Source organism: Panthera pardus, unplaced genomic scaffold (assembly GCF_024362965.1).
Source record: "Panthera pardus isolate Hobbes unplaced genomic scaffold, ASM2436296v1 HiC_scaffold_16, whole genome shotgun sequence".
Classification (NCBI taxonomy): domain Eukaryota; kingdom Metazoa; phylum Chordata; class Mammalia; order Carnivora; family Felidae; genus Panthera; species Panthera pardus.
Genome location: NW_026526721.1, coordinates 149,701,395 through 149,728,110, shown reverse-complemented (window position 1 = coordinate 149,728,110; position 26,716 = coordinate 149,701,395). Strand labels below are relative to the sequence as shown.

The 26,716-nt window shown below is 50.9% G+C and overlaps 1 protein-coding gene across 5 annotated transcripts in view; it reads left to right on the top strand.

The window, feature by feature from the left end:
• The window catches only part of MYRIP (myosin VIIA and Rab interacting protein), a 371,862-nt gene that overhangs the window by 269,350 nt on the left and 75,796 nt on the right, over positions 1–26,716 (top strand). For all 5 annotated transcript variants that reach the window (XM_053903956.1, XM_053903959.1, XM_053903955.1 and 2 more), the window contains 6 exons: positions 3,118–3,254; positions 9,163–9,243; positions 13,056–13,153; positions 13,373–13,453; positions 15,919–16,062; positions 26,556–26,709. In XM_053903956.1, the coding sequence (XP_053759931.1) occupies positions 3,118–3,254; positions 9,163–9,243; positions 13,056–13,153; positions 13,373–13,453; positions 15,919–16,062; positions 26,556–26,709 (695 nt within the window). The remainder of the gene's footprint in view (positions 1–3,117; positions 3,255–9,162; positions 9,244–13,055; positions 13,154–13,372; positions 13,454–15,918; positions 16,063–26,555; positions 26,710–26,716) is intronic.

The window sequence follows — 26,716 nt, the reverse complement described above, 5'->3', positions numbered from 1 at the left end:
TGACAGTTTGAGCATAGAACTCTGAGTTCCTGTTAGTTCTTCTCTGGGCTTAGGAAACCCATGCTCCATTGTCTCCTTGCATTCGGTGTTATAGATTTCAAATGTTATTGTCATTCATATTTTTGTTCATTTGCAAAAATGCCCTTTTTTTCTGTCTGGAAGCCTTCAAAGCCTCATCTTTTTGAGGGTCTGAATCTTAGATGTGTGTAGGTAGGATTGTCTGCTGTATTTTGTTTGGTATTTAATTTATTCTGCTTGGCCTTTGGTAGACTCTTAACCTAAATACCTTTGCCTTTCTTAGCTTGGGCCCCATTTATTCTGTTATATGTCTGATGTTTTTTCTTTCCTCTTCTCCCTTGCTGGAATCCTGTTAGATGCTGAGCCCACTGAATTGATCCTCATGTTCCTTTCTCCGATAAGTCCTATCTTTTTGACTTCTTGCTCTGCATTCGGGAAGATTTTACCAATCATAGGTTCTGTGTCCAAGAAACTATTATTGCCTGATTACTTACTTTTCACACCACGTAGTCTTGTTATATGGATGGGATACAGTGTCGTTTCAAATCACTGTTATTTATTAGAATGTTTAGAACGATTTTCATTACCCTAGATTACCTTCATTTCTCTTTTTAAAAGTTCTCTCTTAGTTTCTCTTGGTCCCTCTTTCCCAATCCATTGGATTGTTTCAAATGTCTAGTGATCTCTGGTTGTCTATTCAATACTTTTTAACAAAGGACTTGGCTGATTAATAAAGATGACTAACATGGATAGGCTAGTATTCCCAGGAGACCTGTCCTTTGAACAGGGGGTGATGTGCTGACTGACAACTCCAAGTTTGTCGGCCAGGCCCATCTTCAGGTAGATGGACAGGATCTGGTGGGCAGGTGTTGGCGGCGGGGGGCGGGGGGGGGGGGGGGCGCGCTCCTCCAAAGGTGCCCAAGGAAGGTTTCACTCCCAGGTGTGACCCTTGTATTCAAGCCCTAGTCTTCTTCAAGTAGATTGTCCAATTTTATTACAGGACTGTTTTCAGTTTGGGGCCTAAGGACAAAGCATCCCTGGACCAGTTGTCCATTTGATTAGGAATTGGGATGGAGACCGAGAGGCCTCACTGTTGTGTATGCAGCCATTAGATCAGCTTTCTGAATTCCTTCTCACAACCAGTGCTGCTCTTGGCACAAGCCAGCTCCAAGTTGGACCCCTCGGTCCAGGAGGCCCAGATCCTGTACCTGTCTGGAGGACAGAATTCTCTCTTACGTTCATGCTATCATCCACTTTCGATTTTCCAGAAATATGTCAAAATCTCTGGTGTTTTGCTCTCACCCCTGTTCTTCGTTTGTGTAGATTTTTCCCTTTGGGTATCTTCTCCCATTTTACTGGCATCTGGGGAGGAAGAGTAGATACAGATGTGCTTGTTCATCCATTGAATTAGAGGCCTGTATGTTCGTTTCGCTTTTCTGGATTCTCTAAAGTGAGTATGTGTTATGACATTCATAATAAAAGTAACAATAAAAGCTATTCTTGAAATGGAAAGGCCTTAGAAATATGTCATCAAGCGAAAAAGAGAAGCATCTTGGGGGCACCTGGGTGGCTCAGTCAGTTAAGCATCCGGCTCTTGGTTTTGGCTCAGGTCATGATCTCGAGGTTTGTGACTTTGAGCCCCTCATCAGGCTCTGTCCTGGTGGTGCAAGACCCTGCTTGGGATTCTCTCTCCCTCTCTCTATGCCCCTCCCCTGCTCGCTGTCTTGCTCTCTCTCAAAATAAATAAATAAACTTTAAAAAATTTTAAAAAGAGGGGCGCCCGGGGTGGCTCAGTCGGTTGGGCGTCCAGCTCCGGCTCAGGTCATGATCTCACGATCGTGCACAGGCTCTGTGCTGACAGCTCGGAACCTGGAGCCTGCGTTGGATTCTGTGTCTCCTCCGCTCTCTGCCCCTTCCCCGCTCAAGCTCTGTCTTTCAAATATAAATAAACTTTCTTAAAAATTTTTTTAAAAATTAAAAAAAGAGAGAAGCATCTTGTCAGTGTTCTGGACCCACCGTTCCAGCACTGCCCAAGAAACTGCTTTCCCTCCGTGCTCCCAGCTGAATGCATAAGTGGCTGGAGAATCTTGTCTCTCTCGTGCTGAGTGAGAGGTGTTGTCAGTGCAACAGGAGTATCACATACAAAGTCTGCTATTAAGCAGGTGTATCAGTCAGTGGCTTAAAATGGCCAGCATTTATCCACTTGCTGTTTGGATGGACTCAGGTGCATGCTTGCTCTCCTGGTCCTTCTTCAGGCCACTCATGCATCTCCAGTCAATTGTTTATTTGTTTAAAGAGAGACTGGCTTTAATAACAGCCAAGGTTTGGAGGAGGGGAGGAAAACGAACAAGGCGGAGGGCTCACAAAGAGACCGCTGGAAACATGCGTTTCTGTGCACAGTAATCGTGTCTGCGCCAGTCCCGGGGGCCCTGGGACTCGGTCACTGTGCCTGGAATCCAAAGCTGTGGCTTCACTGCCAGCCTCCTGGGCTGAGTGCTCGCTGCCCCTGGGGGTGAGACAGGTACTGTGGCTCTGGCTGTGGCTGCAGCTCCCCTGGCCACCCCCCGTCACTGCCACAGGCTGGCCTGTGTCCTCATCACCAGAGTCAGCTGTTTCCTCTTCTGAATCCACACCGCTGCTGAATATCTCTTTGTCCGGGTGGCCTAGACCTCATCCTCGCTGCTGTCCTCCTGGCTGCTATCACTCTTGTCACTCGCCAGGTCCCTGTCACCTTTTCCCTCGCTCACCTGTCTGAGATGGGCCGGTCATTGCCTGAGGCGGAAGGGGTGATCTGGGCCAAGTGTCCGTGGGCACCCCGAAGGCCAGCCTGGGCTTGCTCGCGTGGTCACGGGGTGCAGGGTCTCCAGGGGCGGCAAGAGAGGTCACCGTAAGGCTCAAGCTCTGCAGTGTCACACCCACCCATCTCCGCGGTCCGAACAAGTCACACACGCGCACCAGCCCGGACTCGAGAGTGGAGAAGGCAGCTCCACGTCTTGATGGAAGGAGCTGCGGAGTATCACGGCGCCTTTGGCCACCCGCCATTTTAATCACTCCGGTTTTTAATGCTGATTTTGTTTTCTAATTCTGTGTTTTCCGCAGGCTTCTGAGGACCCAGTCCCTGGAATGGTTCTACAATAACGTGAAGAGTCGCTTCAAACGCTTCGGCAGTGCTAAGGTCTTGAAGAACCTGTACAGGAAACACCGGCTGGAGAGCGGGGCGTGCTTCGATATTCTAGGTACGTGGGCGGTGCTCTGCTCTGGGAGTCTTGGCGGGGCTGGTGGGATGGAAGGAGGCCGGGCTGGGAGGCCCCCGACACCGGCCACACTCAACTGGGACCAAGAAAGTTGCTTAACTATCTGGCCCCAATGAGGATCAGAAGTAGGAGGCGAAATACCAAAGATTCTGTTAAGTTTGAGTTACCCCGTGCCAGCATCCCCACTGGGCTGTCGGATGTGCTGAGAAGACCAAAGTATTGGGGCCCCTGGGTGGCTCCGTCACTTAAGTGTCCGACCCTTGATTTTGGCTCAGGTCGTGATCTCACAGTTGGTGAGTTCGAGCCCTGAGTCGGGCTCTGTGCCCAAAGCATGGAGCCTGCTTGGGATTCTCTCTCTCTCTCTCTCTCTCTCTCTCGCTCTCTCTCTCTTTTTTCTGCCCCTCCCCCCCTTCAAAATAGTAAATAAATTAACATTTAAAAAAAAAGACCAAAGTATTTCTGCGTGTTGTGGACATATTAATTCTAGATCCCTAGAAATCAAAGATTCTGGATCGTCTCTCCCTAACAATTAAAACGTCAGAAAGTCCTCTTTGTTTGATCACATAGACTAGTCTGTACTCTGAGGTATGCCCTCCACTCCCCTGCTCTCCTACTCCAAAATTCTACTCACACCAGTTCCAGAACTTGATGTGTTGGGAGAGTCAGGAAAGTACGGGCTTCTCTCCCAGGAAGGCTGAAGGACTAATTCTACCTTCGCTGTTTTTATACAGTTAAGACAACCAATGTAATTAGAATGAGAAATTATATTCTTCAGTTCTATTAGACCAGCCAGTAAAAAGAAATCGTTGTCAGAATATGAACAGCGTATCCTCCAAAAAAAGGCTCGTGTTTGTTGTTTTTTTTTTCCTTCTATCTGAAGGCAGATTTTTTCCAACACTTTGCTGACACAGGTAAATGCTTTTTATCCACGAGAAAGAGGGAAGGAAAAAAGATCTCATCCGTCTCATTCTGGAGCTTTTTCGCCGTCATTATTTTACATTGTTGTATTTTCAATAAAGTCTATGGCCATGTCTTATCTAAAAATATGCCAGCCACTGAGACGAGGGAGGAAAGCATTAAAGGACGCATTAAACACAGAGAATCATTAGGGCCTTTTGTGGTGGTTGCTAGACTCTATCTTTCAAACCGTTCAGGAAGCCTAAGCTAAGAGAGCAGCACTGAAGGTTTCTACAGATTATTTTTATCTTCCCTTTGCTGGTTTTTCGAAAAACCTCTTCTCCAGGAATGGAGGCCAAAAAAGAAATAAAGCCTGAGAGGAATCCTGTTAACAGTCGTTTTTCAACCCAGAGAGATACCTCAGGAAGTTTCCAGAATATTATTGGCTCACTTGACTGCATCTCATCCTTTCTTTTCTCTCACATACACCCCCAGGTCTGCTTGGTGTACCCCTATACCAGTCACTAAATTCAGACCTCCACTGCCTACTGCAAGACGAGGGGAAAAGCAAACATGTGGAGAATCCCGCCGAACAGACCACAAGTCTGCTCTCCTCCCCTGTCTCCCTCAGGCCCCAAGGGTGGCTCAGGCAGACGTGTGTCCCAAGCGGGCCAGCTCAGGGCTTTGAAATTTTCACGTGCCACTTCCTGAGGAAAACCATCCACTGGGGGTAGCTGTCTGCCACCATAGAGGCAGATCTGGGTTCTGGGCCTTCCGGGATTCACCACTTCCTTCATCCGGGCCTTCAGGAAATGCTTTACACGCCTCTCTCCTGCTCAACCCTGTGAAGCAATAGCTTCATCACCTCTGTGTCCCCAAAGTGTGGCTCAACCCCTGGCACATCTTCTGTCCTCAGCGTGGCACTCGCTTAATCTTGAAAGCATTTTGTGGGTACCAAGACGCTTCGCTGAAGCATTCCAGCCAGTTGCTTTCATGATTCGGGGCGCCATTTAAACTAAGATTTCTGTTTAACAGAAGCGAAGACCAGGGGACAAGAAACGGTTTGTGAGATCATGTTCAAAGCTGATAAGCCGCGATCATGAAACAATGGGATTTATTCTACACACCGCCTAGAAAATTCAGTCACGCCTCAAGTAGGGGGAGATCCCCCAGGGCACGCGTGGCCTCCCGGTTACGCCAAATGACTGGGGCGCCCTCACAATGAGCTCCCACCTATCACCCAGCACCCTTGCATTGTTGTTACCGGTCTTCCTCAATCCCGACCGTACTCAGTCCGGAATCACCTAGGGGGCTCTAAAACAGTGCACAGGGTCATCTTCCACGCTCAGCCACGTACTTCCGAATCTGTGGAGGTGAGCCCAGTACAGATACTTTGTAAAGCTCCATGGGGTATGTTAAGGCACAGCCGAGATGGAGAGCCCCAGAGAGCACCTGACCACAATTTGTGCAGCAGCATTCTTTTTTTTTTTTTAATGTTTCTATTTATTTTTGAGACAGAGAGAGACAGAGCACGAGCAGGGGAGGGGCAGAGAGAGAAGGAGACACAGAATCTGAAGCAGGCGCCAGGCTCTGAGCAGTCAGCACAGAGCCCGATGCAGGGCTCGAACTCAGGGACTGTGAGATCATGACCTGAGCTGAAGTCGGACGCTTAACCGACTGAGCCACCCAGGCAGCCCTATGCAGCAAGCATCTAAATAAGATGGGCCCATCTTCAGCTCCAGCAAAGGGTACTCATTTTCAGAATCGTGATGGTCAGAACATAACATGCAATATCTACAGCACGCAAGGCATGTGCTCTGCTCCAGAACTCTCGGGGTGGAGCTCCTTGTACCTGTGAAACCTCTCCACCCCCAGGACCAGCATAGTTGGCCTGAGCACCCTCAGTCCATTGAAAGTTCATTGAGTTCGTAGAATCTTATGGGTCAGCCACCAGGTGCCCGCCCTGCACCCACATCAGTCCTTCCGGCCCTCCCAAGCTAGGCTTACTCCTCCCACAGCCCGTATCAGGTGACCCGGATAGGCCAGGCCTACAAGGAGACCCATTAGTTCCATCAGATAGATCTAAGATGTAGTCATTCCTTTAATAAACATGCAGCAAACATGTATTGAACACCTACTGTGTGCCCACCTGGTTTGAGTGACAAGACAGACAAGACCCTACCATCCCAGGGCCAGCAGGCCAGTTGGAGAGTTCAGATCATAAGTAAATAAATTTTTTAAAAATACAGTGTCCAGTGGTAACGAGTGCTCGCCTGATTCATCCGATAGATTGAGCGTGACATTTTTAATGGTTACCCTAGAGAGAAGCGGCACTACGTGAAATGATAAATGTAGTCGTTATTAATATACTTAATCTCTAGACAGTTGGATAAATAACATACGCGTTTATTGGATAAATACGCGTTTATGGGATAAATAAAATGGGAGAAATAAACCCTGCCTTTCTATTCATGAACACTGTATATCTATTTTGGATGTGATTCCTGTAAAGGTCTATAACATCCTTCATCTGGGATTTGACTGACAAACGTGGTCTTTTGAAAATGCTGAGCCGTGTGAAATCAGAGGTTCCTGCAACTCACGAAAGATAGGATGACCTGGTGTGACTGCCACATCAGCCGCTTTCTGCCATTCCTAAATAACACTGAAAGATCCCACCTGTGAATTTAAAGGGACACGGGGGGAGAGATGCTGTACTAGAAGGTTCAAAATCATGCGGAGCAAGAGCTTGCCCTCTGGGCAGCTCATTCTCCCCAAGATATTTCTAGATCTTCTCTCTGCTCATTCCCCCCTCCTCCCTCCCCCATTCTCTCGGCAGATGACCGCACCTTCTCCTTCACAGGGCAGGTAGTATGCACCCCTACACTGGATCCTGTCACCTTCCGGGAAGGTCTCAAGGTCATGCATCCCTTCCTTCTTGCTAAGCCAGCCTCTCTCTTAACTGGTTCCTTCCTATTGATCTGTAAACATGCCCGGGTCTCTCTGTTTCCCAGACCATTCCTGGTCTGTACATCCCCCCACTTGCCGCCCTGCCTCAGTGCTCTTCCCAGTAGGTGGCGGAGACCCTCGACCGAGAGCACACTGCACTCAGGGCCTCCACTCCCTGCCTTTCCTCACTGCCCCCACCAAGCCATTCTCCCGATGGCAGCCAGAGCACACTTGGACATGCAAATCTGACCAGATCACCTCCATGGAAGCTTCACTGGCTATTCATGTGGCTGTTGGAATAAAGATCAAAAAATAAAGATACGGTCACCATGCCCTGTGTGGTCTGGGTCTCCAAGCCCAGCCACACTGCCTCCTGTTTAGGTCCTCAGATGCACCTGCTACCCCCACCGCCTTCCCTGTGCACGCTGTTTGCCTGCCTGCCCACCACCCCTCTGCCTGGTGACTCACTGTCCCTGTTAGACACGTCCACCATACTATGAAGCACCCAGTCAGGGCACTTAACGTATCTATAATTTTACATTGACTTACATAAATCTTTGATTGATGAATTCTTTCCCACTAGACTATCCAATTGGTCAGGGCAGCAAGGATTTCTGGCTTTGCTCACCAGTATACCCTAACACCCAGCCCAGAGCCAGGCACCTAGTTAGTAGGTGCTTGTGGACTCTTGGCCGGATGGATGAATGAATACTGGCTGTAACCACGCCACAGTGAAATATTTGCACTAAGATCTGTAGCTTAGGGTCTGCAGAGATGACATCTTAAAGCCTTACATCGTAAGTGAAGACACTGAGGCCCAGAAAGACAAAGCCACATCTTCAGGGTCACAGAGCTAGAATAAATGGACTTCATATATATTATGAAAGGCTGGGCAAAAAACACAAACACGGAGAATGATATATAGTCAGACTGAGTCGCCATGACAGGCTACCCACTAATGGCTTGTTTCGTGAAGGTAGCCGGCTATTAAACCTGCCTCAAATACCTATAGCATTTACCCCTGGATTTCCCACATGGGAGCCCCCCTAACAGCCATCCAAGAAAGCACAGGGTGTATTATAAGCACTGGAGGCCTGTTGCTTAGTTCGACATAGCATTACTGGCATTTGCCCCATTTTGAGCTAAGGCACATAGACCCATATTTGTTTTCTGGGTTCCATCAGTGTTCCCACCAACATCTAATCCAATCCATTTTTCTTGAGCCACCCACTGTTAGGTGCTATCTTGGGTACCAGGGATATAATATCCAGTGACTTTAAAAGAGTCCCATCATCCCCATCTTCAGAGATCTCATTTGGTGAATGAACACATATCATAAAAATCCCCAACTTGGAAAAGGGCTTTAAAAAGGGTTTAGCCAACTGCTCTGCCCGGCCTGGATTAAGATTAGGATTGTGTGTTCGATTCAAAGAAGACCAGAGGAGAGGCAGCGGGCCTTCAAAGATCAGATGCCAGGGGGTTGACCTTGGCTATCTCTGGGCTTGTTCCACGTGGACTCCCTTCTACAGAAGAGAAGGGTGATAGATAGTTAAATCATTAGCTAAAGGCAGCTGTGTGGGTCAGTGCCACAGACCGCAGCTAAAGACCAAACCCACAGGGTCTCATCACCGTCACGAGCTCTTGAGATTTCTCTTTCTTCTAGTAAGGAAGCCGAGCGTCCGAGAGGTTAAGTCACAGACTCAAGGTCACATGGCTAGTAATTTGCAGGTCCAGGAATCAAACTTTCATGTCTCTGACTTCGATCTGTTGTTCTGTTTTTGACTCCACGCTGCTTCCAAAGAAGGTACCGGAAGAAAGCTAGGGGAGGCAGCAATGTAACACCACAAATCACTGTGAGAAGAAAAGGGTGACTGGTCCAAAACTGTAGCATTATTATAAAACCCAGAGGTTCCCTAAACCTGTTTGCAAAGCTGACTTAATCAGAGTGGGTACGGGTGACCTGCCAGTTCTGTGACCGTGCACCTGTGCTCCCTGGGGACCTGTGATAATCCTATTCTCTGTCCCGCTTTCCCCCTCCCTGTAGGAGGAAGCTTTTTCGAGGCAAACCTGGAGAATGAAGGAAGTGTGTCAGGCAGTGATTCAACATTTTATAGACAGTCTGAAGGTGAGTTTGCCTAAGAGTTTATAGCTAACGGGAAGTTGGAGGGCTAGGAACACCTTCAGACCCCGTCAGGGTCTCCCGGTTGCACTGTGACCGCTGGACACAACTGCTTGTGGCTGTGTGTGAGTCTCCACGGGCATTCTTGTTGTTGCCATTTGTGTGACTCCATCGTCGAAATTGGTGAGTATACGCCAGGCGTGGCCTAAAGAAACGCATTTGCTACCCCACCCCTGGGTACCTCACATCACCTGGTGAGTCAGAGCTCCAATACCATCTTCCGGAGTTGGAATATAATAATGAATACACCCGCGTAGCTCATATTAAAATATTCTTACAGGGGTGCCTGGGTGGCTTCGTAAGTTGAACGTCTAACTCTCGGTTTTGGCTCAGGTCATGATCTCACAGTCCGTGAGCTCGAGCCCCGCATCCGGCTCTGTGCTGACAATGCGGAGTCTGCTTGGGATTCTCTCTCTCCCTGTCTCTCTCTCTGCTTCTCTCTCTCTCAAAATAAATAGATAAACATTTAAAAATAATAATAAAATAAAAATATTCTTATAAAGAATGTGTCATTTCCTGATTCACTTCTCCTTTTTTTATACCAATATAATAGTCCCCTTAGAGCACAAGTTAAAAGCCAAACAAACTTCCGGTTTCAAATAAAACCTTCTCCACTATTTCACCTCCTTCTCCTGAGCGCTGGACCTTGAGAGCCTCCTGAGTCCCCGGCTTCTGGCGCCCTACAGCTGCTCTCCGTTCTCTCCTTTGGGTGCCTTCCCAGGAAGGTCCCATCCTCCTCCATCCTTGCTGCCTGGAACCTCTCCACGGGGTACCTTACACTCCTGTGCCCCCCGTGCACCTCCATTCACTGCCGAGGCTGCAATGCCCGGCACTCATTTCAGCCCAGAGATCTAAACTCACATTTCCAAAGCTTGATTATTAAGCCCTGTAAATCCTACAGTGATCTGAACCTCAGCCCATCCTAATCAAGGTCCTCAGCCGCCTAGCTCCACCGGCAAGAGTTCCCTTTCCCTCAGCCCCCCTCCCTGCCACTTCGCCCCAGCCACTCAAGTTCCTGTCAGCTCTGTTTCCAATTCTGTCCTTCAATTTCTGTCCTGATATTCTGACATCCATGGCCTGAGCACCTCCTGCCCACAATTCCCTGATACTGATATTGCCTTCGGTGACCGTTCATATCCACCAGGGTCCTCCAGAGAGGCAGAACCAGTGGGACATACACACACACACACACACACACACACACACACAGAGATTCATTTTATTTTATTTTATTTTATTTTATTTTATTTTATTTTAGGGACTTGGCTCACACACAGTTGTGGGGCCTGGTAAGCCTGAAGTCTACAGTGTAGGTCCGTAGCTGGGAGACTCAGACAGAAGTCAGTCCATGCTTCAGTCTTGAGACAGGCTTTCTTCTCTCGGAAACCTCAGTTGGTACCCTTAAGGCCTTTGCTCTCAACAGCTTGGATGACGCCCACCCACGTTACCTAAAGGGCAGTGCCCTTCGCTTCAGGTCAACTACTGTAGATGCTAACCACATCCACAAAATACCTTCATAACCCCAGTTTGATTACATAACTGGGTACAGTAGCCTAGCCAGGTTGATGCCTATAACTGACCATCCCGTTGTCTGCTGGCCTTCTGAGCTTACGTCAGTCTGCCTCTGGCTTCTTCTCCTTCCTCTACACCCCCCAACAGTCTTTCCCTCTGTGGCACCGATCTGAACTTCACTTTCAAGCTAAACCATCTTCAGTGCTCCATTTCCTCCTCCTCTGGAAGTCACGACCGCAGCATCCAGAGCCTTTGGGTTATGGCTCCAGGCTCGTACTTGCACGGGACCTGTGGAGCTGGGTAATGATCCCCGCCACCCAGTAGCCTGGGAAGCACACAGGACCATGGACTTGGTTTGTCTCTCAAGGCATCATGGGGCCCCTCACAGAACCAGCAAGAGCTTACAAGCACTTCTTCTGTGACAAATATATTGGCTAGTATCTTGAAGAAGAGACATGGGAAATCCAGTGTCTTCCAGGGAGTACTTGGTGTCATGACAACCTCAATTTTGTAGCCTGTTCGTGTGGAGACATTAGGGAAAATACATGTTCAGTCGGGCACCCTGAGGTGCGCAGAGCCTCGACCTGGGTCGCCCCGATCCGGGTGTCTTGTGACTATCATCATAGTCCGCTTACAATGGACCCGTCAGCCGGCTGGATCGCTCTGAGCTTGACCGGCTTGGCTTTAGAGATTTACTCATGTCTGCCAGATGCCAATCTGGGTCCACGTTTGTGTCTTTAGGAGCCTAAGAAGCTTGAATTAAGTTTTTTTGATTGATTAATGAGTTGATGTATTTACACCTAGTCTCGCTCTACAAAGGATTTGAGGCAGCTTTCAGGAGGTTTGCATGTGTTAAATAATGCATGAGGAGGAGACTATAAATGGAAACAGGAAGTTGAAATCCGGGCAAAGAAGACATAGGCACGCAGCCCTTGCAGACCTGTGTTCTTGTGCCTGGTGTGAATCAGGTTTCCGGGCTGAACTAAGAGAGGGATGATAGAAATTCGCACTTTCAAGTAAGAAGAAGAAATCTAGCTTCTGGGGAAGCAGAACTCTTCCAATCACTTAGATCCAAAAAGAATGTGGTTGGGGCACCCAAGTGGCTCACTTGGTTGAGGGTCTGACTCTTGATTTAGTGTCAGGTCACCCCCCAGGGTTCCAGGACCAAGCCCTACATTGGACTCCATGCTGAATGTGGAGCCTGCTTGAGATTCTCTCTCTCTCTCTCTCTCTCTCTCTCTCTCTCTCTCTCTCTTCTCTCTCTCTCTCTCTTTCTCTCTCTCTTTCTCTCTCTCTCTCCAAAATAAAAAAAAAATTAAAGAATTTTGTCACCTGCAAAAGTCCTTTGACATGGGGACATTTCTATCCACCTGTCGCCATTTGCAAACAATATGCCATTTGCAAAAAATACGCTTGCTAAAAATAACAATAGCATTAGACTTTAAATCATGTTAGCTTGTATTTGTCTCGCTTTTGCGGTTAAAATCGAGGGCTTTGGAGACAGTCTGGATCCCAACTTCATCTCTCTTCCTGTCTCCCTGAGTTACCTTGGCCAAGTTGCTTGACCTCTCTGTTTGTCTGTCAGATGGCACCTACTCAGTGGATTCTTGTAGAGATTAACTGTGGCCATGGATGTGACACTCAGTCTGGGGCCAGCCGGTGGTTGAGCTCGGTGAACTTGGTCAGAGTTGTTAGTGATAGACTTGGTTTAGAAGAACCAGTATTTCCTTACATGGAGTCCCTCTGTGCAGTTATCCGTAAGCCACTCTGTGTGTTGGGAGCCATGCTCAGTGTTAGGGCACAAGAGGGACCGTGTGATCCAGTCGTGCTCTCTGAGAATGACCTGTGCGGGGAGGGACAGTCTTTCTGGCCCCACGGGAAGGAACTGTAGAACCTCAGATGGACATCCAGCCAAGGTGGGTGGACAGAAGGGATCTGGACAGGAGGATTTTCAGAGGAGGAACACTTGGGCCCAGGCTTGGGGTCCCCAGAAACCAGCTCAGTTACAGAGCAGGGACCAGAGGAAGGAAGCCCAAGATATGGGGATCATAAATGGAGAGATAACTCTGCAGCAATTCTGTTGTGGCTGGAGTCGAGGGTGAGTGGGAACCACTAGGGGCCAGGGTGAACAGTGGGGAACTTCTCACCGGGCCCCTGCAAGACTTAAACACAAGCAGTAAAGTGGAACCATCATTTTACTTGTCTTTCCCTTTCCGAAAGTGGTCTGTGTTCTGTTTCCTGTCCAGGACACAGCATGATGGACACATTGGCTGTCGCCCTGCGGGTGGCTGAAGAGGCCATCGAGGAGGCCATTTCCAAAGCAGAAGCCTATGGGGACAGTCTGGTACGACGCCCTTCTCCTCCCTGGGGGGAGGTGCGGGTCAAGGTCCTGGCCGCCAGGACAAAGTATAGGTTCTCAGCAAACCGGCCTCATGGTGTCTGTCCTTGACTAGGGCCGGGCCCACCCTCCCTCTGCCTCTGTGGTCAGAACTCCCAAGAAAGTGATTGCCGGGTCCCCCGACCCACCCACAGCATGCGGCCCTTCTCTTCCCTCCCTCCGCAGGACAAGCAGAATGAGGCCAGTTACCTGCGGGACCACAAGGAGGAGCTGACGGACGAACTGGCCACGACCATCCTGCAGAAGGTAGGTAGACCCTGGCCTCCCGCACTGCAGTTCGTCACCCTGGCCCAGACCAGGGCCTCTGGCCGGCTGAGGCACACCTGTGGGCACCATTGTTGCCTTGGGCGCCGTTTCTGTGCCTTGTCACTCTCCCCTCTTGTGCTCTGGGGGCCAGTGCAAAAGGATTTGCATTGCCCGGCAAAACGTAAGCAGAGGGGTCGAATATGGTTGCCTTTATGGATGGAGCTAGTGGGTGGGGAGCCAGGAACTCAGCACGGAGCAGGTTACTCACTGTCTTCCTGTTCCCTGGGCCTCCCACGAGTGTGTGTGTGCACGCGCATGCATGTGTATACGTGTGTCCTCTTCTCACACCTCTCAAATAGTCTCTTGCTGAAGAAAACCTGCAGTCACCCCCTGCTACCTCTATGCCCTAAACTGTCCCTTACACGGTGTATCAGTTAATTACTGTTGAGAAGCCAGCCACCCCAAAACTCTGTGCCTCTGAGCGGGATTATTTCTGTGTTCCATGGGCAATTCTCTGACGCCACAGGGGTGTTCTTCAATTCAATTCAATTCAATTCAATTCAATTCAATTCAGTTCAATTCAATTCCATTCAGTTCTGACACTGTCTACTCAGAGTTAGCACAGACCTCACAAGCCAAGGGCTCAGCCCCACTAGAGTGCCCCCACTCCAGATACCAGTGAAGTTTCAGGTACGCCCAAGTGACTGCACTCCTGTCCAGCCTACTACTCATTCAGGGATTCCCATGACTGCCCTCAGGTCGGATGATTTTCATAAAACTCAGCAAAGCGCTATACTTCCAATTACTGGTTTATCATAAAGGAGACAAATGAACAGCCAGATGAAGAGATACATAGGGTAACAAGGCCTGCGTAGGAGGGGTGTGCAGACCTCCATGCCCTCTCTGCCCGCCACACTCACTCCCAGCACATCAGTGCGTGCACCAGTCGGGCGCGTAGAGTTCCTCCCTCGCCCCGAGGGAGGCTGAAGGTGGGGCTGAAAGTCCCATGGTTCACATGGTTGGCTTTTCTGGCCACCAGCCTCCATCTGTATAGTGGTCTGGCTCATCACCTCATTAGCCTAACGACGACGCTCCAAGCTTTGTGCCGGGAACCAGGGTCAAAGACCACACATACGTTTTATCATACCGCAGTCTCTTTCTCACGCGTGCATCTGCAGTGACCACACCTCGAGCTATGGGTTGGGATCTGGTCCGTGCAATGTGTTCATTCTGGGGCCGGACTGAAGGCACGTCAGCTACACAGCCAGGACAGAAGCACAGGAGAGCAAGAGGAAGCAGTGGTGTGGACGAGGGCCCAGGCTCCGCCCTGACACCTGTCGCTACCCACTCCCTCCTCACCCGTCATTGGCCAAAGCAAGGCGCACAGTCAGCCACAGCCAAGGTGGGAAGTATATTCTCCCTGTCCTGGGAGCGATGAGGAGTCACCCAACAAAGGACTGCGTGCGGGGAGCGATGAGCACGTTCGGTCGTCCTTTTGGGTCACAAAAATCCATGTCCCTGATGCCGTGCACACTCACTCCACCCAGAGACCCCCAAGCGTCTCATCCCACCCACAGCTCAAAGTACGTTCAACCCAGATTCGGCTGCTTCTAAGCTGGAGACCTACGAACCAAGCAAACAAGTCACGGGTCGAACACACCCTGTGGGGGCACAGACAGCTGGTACAGGACTCTGGAGATGGGGGTACGCCTCCGTCCGGCCCTGGTCTGCCCGAGGGCGTGGTGAACATCAGTTCATCACTCCCCCTGGCTCTCGGTCTCCCGCTTTCTCATCCTGTCTGGTCTACAAAGACATTGAAGGATACACTTAGATCAGTGGCTCAGCCGTTCTCTCAGCTGCTTCCTGCCCACAAGAGGTTGGGAGCCCAGACACCAGTGTATAAATGGACTCATTATATCCAACTGGCTGTGCCCCACGTAGCAAGCGGTACAAACGAGCAGAAGCCTTCCCTGATGGCTCTTGGTACCTGCCCGCTTCACAGACTCTGCCAGCGCTTCCTGAAACCAGAATTTATAGCCAGAGACTCTGGGTTTGAGATGCAGCTCCAGTATTCATGAGCTCTATGGCCTTAACTGATAACCTCGCCGAGCCCGTTTCCTCATCTGTAAAATGGGAAGAGTTATAGAACATAGCCCTGAGAATTATTTCGATGATTAAATGAGATAGACCATATACAGTGCCTGAAACAGCCTGGCATGTGCTGGCCCTTAATAAATAGAAGTTGTCAGCATCACAAAAGGATTACTTATAAACCGCAAAGTGCTGTAGAATGTTTAGGGCTGTAGTTGTGTCGTTTTCACCCTAAGGCAGATCTGAAACGGGCTGGTACTCTGTTGAAACTAAGCCCTTAACTGTGGCTGAAAGAAAGTGGCTAAAAAAATCCACCCAGCACCCAAAGGCCTTGCCAGTAACTTGCCCCCTTGTGTCACCCACTTCCTCCCCAGATCATAAGAAAACAGAAGAACAAAGGCGAGCAGCAAATGGGAGAAGAGCCAGAGTGGTCACAGCCCCAGAGCTGCAGTGCAGAGGCCGCTGACGAGGGGACCGCAGCCCCCCCGGGAGGCCCCCGAGCTCCTTCCACCCTCTGGGTGAGTCCCAGGCCCCCCCTCCCATGCAGATGTCCTGCATCAGGCACAGGTCAGAGCCGTTGTCCCCATGGACGTGGGGCTGCCACGCCCAACCATCTGTAGTTGACTGGTGTGCCAAGGGTTCCTGAAGGAGGGACGGGGTGAGGAACAGAGAAAGTGTGGGGGTGGTAGCTGGGAGGGGACAGAGGGAGGAAACACAGTCGGGCTCCTAAGGAATATGGAGGCGGGTTTTTACACAGAGACCAATTTAGGAAGAACAAAGGTGTCAGTAAGCATGCTCCTTCTGGAAAGAGTTGTACTGGCCCTGTGAAAAGAACACCTGTATGAGGGCCACGTGTGTCCTTACAACTTCCACCCCTTGCCTTAGCGGACCTGAGAGGTGACCGTGAGAAAATTGCCGCCAAAGTGGCCACGGCCACATCTGGACACAGCTAGGAAGTCGGGAAGGAAGGGGCTCCGGCCTTTCTGCCTGTCACCTTGAAATTAAGCCAAGGGCCGAATCACAAAGCACGGTGGCCTTCCTGGGACCCAAGGGTCTGGGCCTGCTGATGTCTCTGTAAAATCCTTCACTGGTTTAAGCGGCCCCACGAGGGACGCGGGGGCTGCTGGGAAGGACGGAGGCTAAGGCTGCGGAGCCGGGCCTTCCGGGTGGAGATTCAGCCCGAAACACAGGGACTGGTAGGCAGGGCTCGTGTTCTAGAAGCTGTCGGCGCCCACGGACCTGGCAGAGGGAAGGGACCGGGCAGCACACAGGCGCTGTGCCGAACTGGGCAGTCGGACGTGGGAAGAGCGATGCCAAGCCTGTACCCTGCCCCTCCTTGGGGTCAAGGGTCGAGAAAAGGGCGTGCACACCAGCTGCGTGGTCGGCGTGCAACTCCGGAAGTGATGCTCCGTGGCCTCACCACCACCAGATGCACGGGGGGTGACGAGAGGCACCTTGATGGCTTTGTCAGAGCTTTAACGTCATTGATTTATTGGCAGAACCTTCCCTTGCCAACATGCTGTCAGCTTGACTGCTGTTCGTTGTGTGTGCTCCTCCACAAAATAAGTAGGAGACCCGATCCCAGCCCTCTGGGACTCAATAGCCTGGTTGGCAAAGCAGGACCGGGATACGAGTCAGTCCACGGTGATAGGCACTCGGTTGAAAGGTTGAGACCAGAGATGGATTTGGGGTTCAGAGAAGGGAGAGGCACACGACCTTCAAATAGCCTGTCATTCAGATGTTTTGCTAAGTGATCCCTGCCCTCGCGGGCTCAGGCTGCATGCATAGCGTCACCCTGCTTTCCAGGGGTCTTTCTGAAGCAAACTCGAAGAGTCAGGTTTGGGGGTCTCCAGGAGGTGCAGATCTCCACAGCACCCCAGACCTGGCCGCGAGCTGAGGGGTCAGAGGCAAGCCCAGGGGGCTTGGGCGCTCTGCCTCTGGCACTTCTGGGCATGAGAGTCTGGAGTTGCCCTTAACCGTGACCTTGAGCAGCTGTTTAGTAACTGTCTGTAAAATAGGGATAATAAGAGAAATACAAGGGGACAAACTCTAGTCATTGTCGTCAAGAGGGGCCAAGAAGATGGCAGGAACAGAGTACTGAGGCAGGTGAAAGCTTGGCTAGGAGGCCGGTCAGGGAAAGCCCTTCCTAGGAGGTCACCTGAGACTAAGGTTTGAGAGACTTGGGAGCAGTGAGAGGAAGAGCATTCCCGCAGAAGGAACAGCATGCACGGAGGCTCAGAGCAGGAAGGAACTTAATGTGTTCAAGGAATAGACTAGAACAGTAACTAAATGAGACGTGGCTACTGGCCACTTTGCATGGAGATGGCATTCCCCAAATGATAGATATTGTTCTTCTTCTTATCACCTTATTTCTACGTTTTAGAACTGAGGCCACAGTATCATCAAGGGACCTCTGCGAGTTGCGAGCTGAACCCGCTGTGCTTTGGTCAGCTAGGGCAGCAGCTGTCAGTGGGTCACTGATCTGCCTGCTCTGATTCACAGTCCCCCCACCCCGTTCCCCCCCAGCCCAGCCCCTGCCTCGTGTCCTCCCGGGTGCCCTCTCCCCACCCCTCCCCCTGCAGCCAGAAGGCATCATCTTGCTTCTCTGCCGCTGTCTCAGCTCACCCACTGGGTGCCTCTGGCCACTCACTGCATGTTGGGCCATCCTGTTTTTTCTTCATGGGAGGCCGGAAGCTCCCCTCCCCCACCCTGACCCCGTGCTGCTTCCCCAGGGCAGGGGAGAGACTCACTCCCCGGAAACACACTCCTCCAACGCTCCCTGGTCACGTCAGTTGCCCGCAGCTCTGCACAGTAACTAACGGATGCAGACAGACTTGGGAGTCATCATAGAAAACGTAACTAATAAATAGCAGTAATTGAGGGATTGTCGGACATCTATAGGAATAGCATATGGCCAATAGTTTTCCCTAACATAGGCTTTAAACTCACAGGGTGTTCCCACGTATTATTTCATTCGATTCATGCAAGAGCACCAGTTATAACCCCCATTTTACAGGGCGGTAAACTGAGGCCTACCTAGTCTGAGCCACTGGAATGAAGTTGGGGGAGGAGGCAGGACCAGAATCCGGGTCTCCTGGCTCCGAGCGTTTCCTCTGCTCTGCCCTGCTCCCGTCCCCTGGCTCATTGGATATGAACTGCCTGTTTCCCCGCCAGATGTTCCGGGGGACCCCCCGTGTTCACAGCGCAGCCTAGAAATGATATTCCTGTCCCCTCACAGAGACTGGAGACACTCTGCGTGTCACCAGACACGTGGGACGGTGGGTGCTGGAATGAGCCAGAACGCAGCGGCCCCACCTTTCCGCAGCGGGGCGACAAAGTGCTTCACGCACACCCCCCAGTCAAGCACTGGCCGAAAGCAGCCCTGAAGCTTCCCGGGGGGGCCCCCTGCTCAGCCCCTCGGCCGGCTGGAGAGACTCTAGTCCACCCGGGATGCAGGCACGCGGCGGGCACAGGTCAGAGTCGCACGGGACTCCCGTTGCTACGTCAAAGCTTCTCAGGGGTCCTTTTCTCACCAGAAAGTCTGTCTTGCCCAATGCCTGACCTCTGCACAGCACAATTGTCATTTTGGCTTCCACCATCAAGGCAGACAAAGCTGACGCATTTCTTACTTACTTCTCCTGTGGCAAATGGCAGAATATGATTTGTTTCCAGATTTCAACATAGACCAAGGCCTAATGGAAGTCCTCTTGGATCAAGTACCTCTTGAATTTCTTTGATGCAGTGCTTTGCAAGCTGTGTCCACGTAACCCAGGGCTTGCAGCCACCTGTGGGAGAGGGGGTGGGAGGGGTCCTTGAGGCTGTAGTTTGGGAACACCCCATAAAGGACATTGTTACACCTTCTTGCATAACACTTTAACCACCCAGGTCATAGGGCTTGGCAGGAGTGTGGGCACCTTACCGAGGGGATAAGATCACGAGCTGGCTGCTGTCACTGACAACTTCATCTTTAATTTTGATGGGGGGTTTTAAAATTATTTTTAGTGTTTTATTTATTTTTGTGAGAGAGAGAGAGAGAGAGAGACAGAGTGCAAGCGGGGAAGAGGCAGAAAGCGAGGGAAACACGGAATCCGAAGCAGGCTCCAGGCTCCGAGCTGCCAGCCAGGAGCCCGACGCGGGGCTCGAACTCACGAACTGCGAGATCATGACTTAAGCGGAAGTTGGACGCTTCAGCGACTGAGCCACCCAGGTGCCCCATGAATTTTGATGTTTGATCAAAGAAGTCCTCTGCTGGCCTCTCCCTGTGAGTTGTGCCCATACTGTGATTTGCAATATGTAAACAGCATATTTTTGTCAACAACATCAGGCAGAGAGACATGAATGCTTCGTCTTTCTCCAACCACATTGTACTCATGGGAGCAGCCCCAAACGGAGCAGCCTGAATCTGGAAGTGAAGGGAAATCCAGCATGCAGCCGGGTCCCTGGCACAGCCTGTTCCACGTAGCGGCCACTAGCGTCAGCCCCCGGTTGTCACTGGTCACGTATGTTCTGGCGTTGGGCCAGCTCAGCATCAGGCACGTGGCAGGGGTTTCTCGGATACAGGGCCGTGGCCGCCTGATGGCAGGATGTTGATCTGTGGGGACTCAGTCATGGCCCGGACTTGAGCGCTTCCCCTCTGGCTTCCGGGATACCCGTGAAGGAAGGAGAACATGTGGGTTAAGGTCTCAGCAGAACGCTGTGATCCACACCCTCGCGAACAACCATTTGTAGCTCCTGGTTTGGTTTAAAGACAGCAGTGTGATTAGAGCTTTGCAAAAACGTCTGGAAGGAGAGCCTGTGCCTTACCCAGCCCTCGGTGATAAGAACCCTTCGAGTCTTGATTAGCCGGCTGTTCGGAAAGGCATAAGCCAAGTTCTGGCTGTGCGGGGACAGAGAAGCCTGCATCCCTCCTCTGCCTGAGTTGCCGTCTCATTTGGCTGCAGCCACATTAACAAACTAACAGGACACGCTGGCCGGCCGAGGCCCCCAAGAGGGCCTGCAGGACAGGGCAGGGCCCCTTCCGGTGCCCCTGACCCACCACTTTCCACCATGTTTCATGCCTTCCTCCCTCTGTCCCTGTCTCTGGCCTGTTGCCTTCCTCTCTTGCCTTCAGACTTCCATGTGACGCTACACCTGGGGCTTAACCCCTGGATAGACCGCAGCCTGACTTCCCTTGGTCAGGACCCCAGGCCCTTTCCCTCTGAGCGGCACCATGGCAGGGCCAGCCTGGGGCCTCAGGCGGTGACACACCCAGCGGACGAGGGTCAGCTTCTCCAAATGCTTGCCCTTGAGGGCTAAGCTGGTGCTTTCTGCCGGCCCCTGGCCTGCACTTGGCCCCACTCCCCTGCCGTGAAAGAGTCTGTGCCAGCACCACATCCGGAGTGAGAGCCTAAGGGGGACTTACCGTGGCCAAGACCACCACATTGCACAGCCATTCACCTAGAACCCGGGCTGAGCGGCAACCCCTGGGTTGTGCAGCCTGGTGACTGCTGATGAGGCCGTGTGGGGAGGGGACAGCAGTGCATACGGGTCAAGGAGCAGGCACTCGTTTGCCCACCTCAGGGTTCTCTTACCCCTCACCATGAGGCAGGGATGCGCATATTATTGAACCCATTTTATAGATAAGTAAACTGAGGCTAACGCTTTACCATAAACTGCCTGAGGTCCCACAGCCTGTGATTGGTGGGGCTGGGAGATGAACACCTTTCTCCTGTTCCAAAGCCTTTGATCTAGCTTCTTCCTCTATAGAATGAGATCAGCAGACTCAGTGACCTCCAAGTCCTGGGGCTGTGCTCTCCAATATGGTGGCCACAAGACCCAAGTGACCGTTGAAATTTAAATTAGTTAAAATGAAACAAAGCTTAAAACCCAGTTCTTCTGTCACACTGGCCACATTTCCAGTGCTCAGCAGCACCTCTGGCTGGCGGCTACAATATTGGGCAGCCCAGATGCAGAACATTTCCATCACTCCAGAAAGTGTTATTGCACAGCATTGGTCCAGGGTTTTAGAAAAAGAGGAAGTGATAAACAGAGGAAGAGATAACCAGAGGAAGTGATAAACAGGAAGAGATAAACAGAGGAGGTGATAAACAGGAAGTGATAAACAGAGGAAGAGATAAACAGAGGAAGTGATAAACAGGAAGAGATAAACAGAGGAGGTGATAGACAGAGGAGGTGATAAACAGGAAGTGATAAACAGAGGAAGTGATAAACAGGAAGAGATAAATAGGAAATGATAAACAGGAAGTGATAAACAGGAAGAGATAAACAGGAAGTGATAAACGGAGTGGTAAACGGAGGAAGTGATAAACAGGAAGAGAAACAGATGAAGTGATAAACAGCAGTGATAAACAGAGGAGGTGATAAACAGGAAGAGATAAACAGAGGAAGAGATAAACAGAGGAGGTGATAAACAGGAAGTGATAAACAGAGGAAGAGATAAACAGAGGAAGTGATAAACAGGAAGAGATTAAACAGAGGAGGTGATAAACAGAGGAAGTGGTAAACAGGAAGAAATAAATAGATGAAGTGATAAACAGAGGGCATAAATGCAGAACTATGCCTGGTCACTGGCCAGAGCCCGGACATGAAGCAGCGGGCCAAGTCTTGGTTCTCGGGGACTTCGTGGAAGTTGGTCGTCCCCACCTCCCCACCTGCTGTTCCCACCCTGGATGCTCATCTGCGTCACCCGCCAGAGCCCCGCTCCAGCGGTTCTGACTCATGGGGTCTGGATGGAGCCTGGGCCTCAGTGTACTTGACCCAGATCTGCCCAGGTGAGGCCAACAGGCTTAAGGACAGCCTCTTTCTATCCCAGGAGGACTCCCTGACCTCCGGACCGTGGACGGCCCTGACCGTCTGCGTGGCCTCAGTGCCCCATTGACCTGGCCCCCGCTGGCTCAGGGAATAACTATGCAGAATCCCAGACAGTGCAGGCCCTGTGACTTTCGCTGATCTGCAGCCACACTGAGCCCATCCCCAGGCAGACGGGAGCTCTCGTCCCTTCTCTTGAAAAAAGTTGACTGTGATTGTTCTCTTTTTAATTTCCTCCCTTACTGTGTGGTTCCCTGCCAGGAGGGGGGGGGTCAGTGCCACCCAGCTTTCCAAGCCTTAAGGTGCAATATCCTAAAACTGCAGGGGTTGTCACTCATTTAAGGCCTGTCTCTTTGGGCGTGTATATACACAAAATTGCTTTAGTAATAATTTGATGATCCTACCGATAATAACGATGGCAACAGCAGGCTCCAGACTCTTAGGATGTGCCCGGTGACCAAGAGGCACCTCTCTGTCCCTTCTCTATTCCTCCCTATTCTTCTCAGCCTTTCCTCTTGTGTTTCGGTCCCTTCCTCCCTCATATTTGCTCTCTCCTTTGAGGGACTCCAGTATAGACCTAAAGTATTTCTCATCAGTTATGATTACCAGATTGAATTTAGTATCTATGCCTGACCCTAAAACTCCAAAGCAAAAGCTTGGTCCCAGTTGTTATTCATACAGGAGCCACTGTTGATCCCTTGGCCCCCAAACGCCTGATACTAAAATCATTCTCTCCCTGTGGCGCGGCCTCCGTGAGAGCAAAGGCCACTGGGGAGCCATGGTCAGGGCCTCAGGGAGCCTGCCCCGTTGATAGCCCTAGCCACCATCGCAACAGCATACCCTTCCAAGGGCTGTGGGCAGCATATGATGCAAAGGAAGCTGTAACAGAGGTAATTCGTGGTCCTGCTGCATGTTTCGCCCAGAGCAACAGAGCCAGCTGGTTCAAGTGGCAAATCCCGCCGGGCTGGAGCATATTAGCCAGGAGCTCATTGTTCCCAGGCTCCCGGCACAGGCTCCACACAGCATGGAATAGCATCAGCCTGGAACCAGACAGACCCGAGCTCAGGCCCTGCCTCTGCCCCCTGACCAACGATGTGCTTGGGCAAATTAGTCCACCCCGGCCTCAGTTTCCTCGTGTTTGTTTCCTCGTTGTCCGGGCTAGGTGGCAGAGCTTAATAAACACTCTTGTTTTGACTGATATTCGAGTGCTTTTGAGGTGCCAGGCCTGACGCTGATCCCTTTACATGAGGAAACTGAGGCGTAGAACAGCTGAGGTTCCACCCAGGATCCCACACAGCAAGAGGAGAAGCTGGCACGGACCCCCTGCCTAACATGCCCCAGTAGTTAGTGCCTGAAGAGTTGAGGCAGGCCTGTTTCCAAGCTCACGTTCTCAAGTTCATCCCTGCGAGGCTTTGCTGGCTTTGCAAGCCTCATATTCCTGGACCGTCGATTCCACCAACCATTCTGGCCCCTCCTTGCAAAGCACGTGCAGATGCTAACTCAGGTCAACCCTTCCTGACATCACCAGCCCTGTTTCTTCCATGGACGCTAGGGCGGGTAAGAGAAAGGAAAGGGAAGAGAAGCAGAGGTCATGGGTAGGAACGAAAAAGTGGCACAAAGGTCCAGCCAGGGTAATGAGCAAGTAAATGACTCAAGTAATCCCATCACTTCCCAGGAGCCAGAGGTTGAACTAACTGGTGAGTAAAAGCATTATCGTGGCGCCATCTGCTGGACCATGTGCTTATTGCAATGAATTTGTGGCAAAACCAGATCTGGGTCTCAGAACTGGGGCTTTTGCACCCTGGCTGGAGACCTGGCCAGCAGCGCCCTGAGACCTGTAGAAGCCAGATCTTGAGGTCTTCTGTGACTGGCAGGATATAGTTCTTTTCTGGTGTGAAAGAGCAGCTCGCCTGAAATAGATTATAAAAGTCTGGTGTCCCCAACTCTCATGAAGAACACAGATTCCATCTTCCATGTTGGACCCAAAGGCCCCTTTCATTTCTTGGGCTTGGCTTTTGTAGGTGGGGGCGCATTTTTGAGCCATAGAAATGGACCCAAGCCACCTCTTAAAGACACATACGGACATACATAAAATACCATGCGAACCACCGTAAAATGCAACATTAAGTATCATTTTTGTCATGATGTAAACATGTATTCAGTGGTTTATGGTTGAGAAGCTTGCAAATATAAAAAAGGAAGAGCAGGGCATATAAAATTGCTCATTGTGTCCTTGGCAATAGATCATCAGCTCCTTTAGCGCCAGACCTCCATCTTACATCCTGTAAATTCAGTCACAGACGTGTAACCAACCATCACATCCAAAAGACCATCCCTGCCTTCAAGGAGCTCACAATCTTTGGCAGAACTGACATGTCATAATAATGACTGTATCAGAGTATAGAAAGATCTGTGCGATGACACAGAAGGGCGGTCTTCTTGCCAGACCTTGGAGGGATGAGTGGTCAGGGATGTAGCCCCTGAATACACAGGAGTTTGCCATAGAAGGATTTGGTCCTTCATTTTTTTTAATGTTTATGTTTGAGAGAGAGAGGAAAGCACAAGCAGGGGAGGGGCAGAGAGAGAGGGAGACAGAGGGTCTGAAGCGGGCCCTGCACTGAAAGCGGAGAGCCCGACGTGGGGCTCGAACCCACAAACTGTGAGATCACGACCTGAGCCGAAGTCAGACACTCAGCCTGCTGAGCCACCCGGGTGCCCCTGTCCTTCATTTCTGGGAACTTCACTGGACCATCAGGCTTGATCTCTGTTCTCTCTGGTAGCTGATCATCACCTGTTAAGGATCTAGCAAAATCATAGGTGGCTCCCTGACTACCCATCTCCATGAAAACCTTGGTTGTTGTCAAGCATCAGAACTGTTGACGCATTTACTGTGTGCAGGACAAGGCTAAGTTTCCACATCTCCCAGGGAATTCAGTCATCTGGCCAAGGTGTCATAGCAGAGGCCGTGTACGACTGAGTCCTGACCTGGCTCCGACCACCGCAGGGCCCTGCTCACCACTCTCCCAACATGCTCTCCTTTTTCTCCTATCCTTAGCACCTGTGGTGGAGGGTGGACCTTACCAAGAGCAGCGTTTCTCCCTGGAAGGGAAGGCAAGGGGGGCTGTTGGCGCTGAGGTCTGCCAGCAGGGGGAGACAGACTGCCCAGGGGCTGGCATTAGAGCTCAGTGCCTTGTTTCCCGTGGGAGTCACAGAGGCTTGGAGTGGCTCTGTCCTTTCCCTCCTCACTTGATCAACACGAAAAGAGCAAAATCAATCACCAGGGAGGGATAATCCCTTGATGAAATGACAAAGGGAAAAATTGGCCTCTTTCTGTTTGATGAAACTCTTTAAATACAGAGAACAAACTGAGGGGGGGCGGGGGGTGGGGGAGGGGGAAACAGGTGACAGGCATTGAGGAGGACACTTGTTGGGTTGAGCACTGGGTGTTGTAGGTAAGCGATGAACCACGGGAATCTACCCCCGAAACCGAGAGCACACTGTATACAGTGTGTGTTAGCTAACTTGACGATAAATTATATATGTAATAATTAATTTATATATATATTAATTAATATATATAATATGTACAATTAATATATAATAATAAGTTAATATATGTAATATATAATATATACATATAATTCTTTGTAACATTCGTAACATATATATGTTTGTGTATATGTCGTAACATATACATGTGATGCGATTCAAACGTGTTTCCCCCTCACCACTTCTTAGGTAGCAGTGTCTTTTCCCTGCTGGGTGGGAACATGTTGCAATAGTTGTAGGTTTGTGGATGGCCACACTTGGCTCACTTAGCCGTTGTAGCATTTTCATGGTGCTAGATCTATCTGTGCTGCAGGAACTCTCGGGTTTGGAGGTCTTCAGGGGGAAGATGCTTTCCTTTTCCGGCACAGTTGGCCTCAGAAGTGTTGCTGCCTAAAAGGAGCCTTACGACACAGGCTCTGTCGGAGGCCGCTGCGTCTCTGACGCTTTCCGGAAGGCCTGGCCAGCTTGCGGTGCAGCAAACAGGGCACCGTTCCTGTCGTGATACAGCATTATGCACTGGTTCGCAGCTTTTAAGCCTCAGCACAGGAAAAGCCATCCTGCCTTCTCCACGTCGTATCGTCTGCCAGAAAGCGCAAGGCTTTCCTCCCGGTGACTCTCGCTCAGCTCACCCTTTTCCCCTCTTGTCTCTCCTCAGCGATCCCAGTCTGCGTTCTCACTCACCAGAGAAGATGCCCCGAGGACCCCTTCGCTGGAGGCTCTGTCAAGGCCGCCCAGGGGCCAGGACCAGCCACCGAGGGAGGAGGCGGCCTTGCCCATCTGGAAGAGCGTGGACAGGCTGGACGACACAAGTAACTG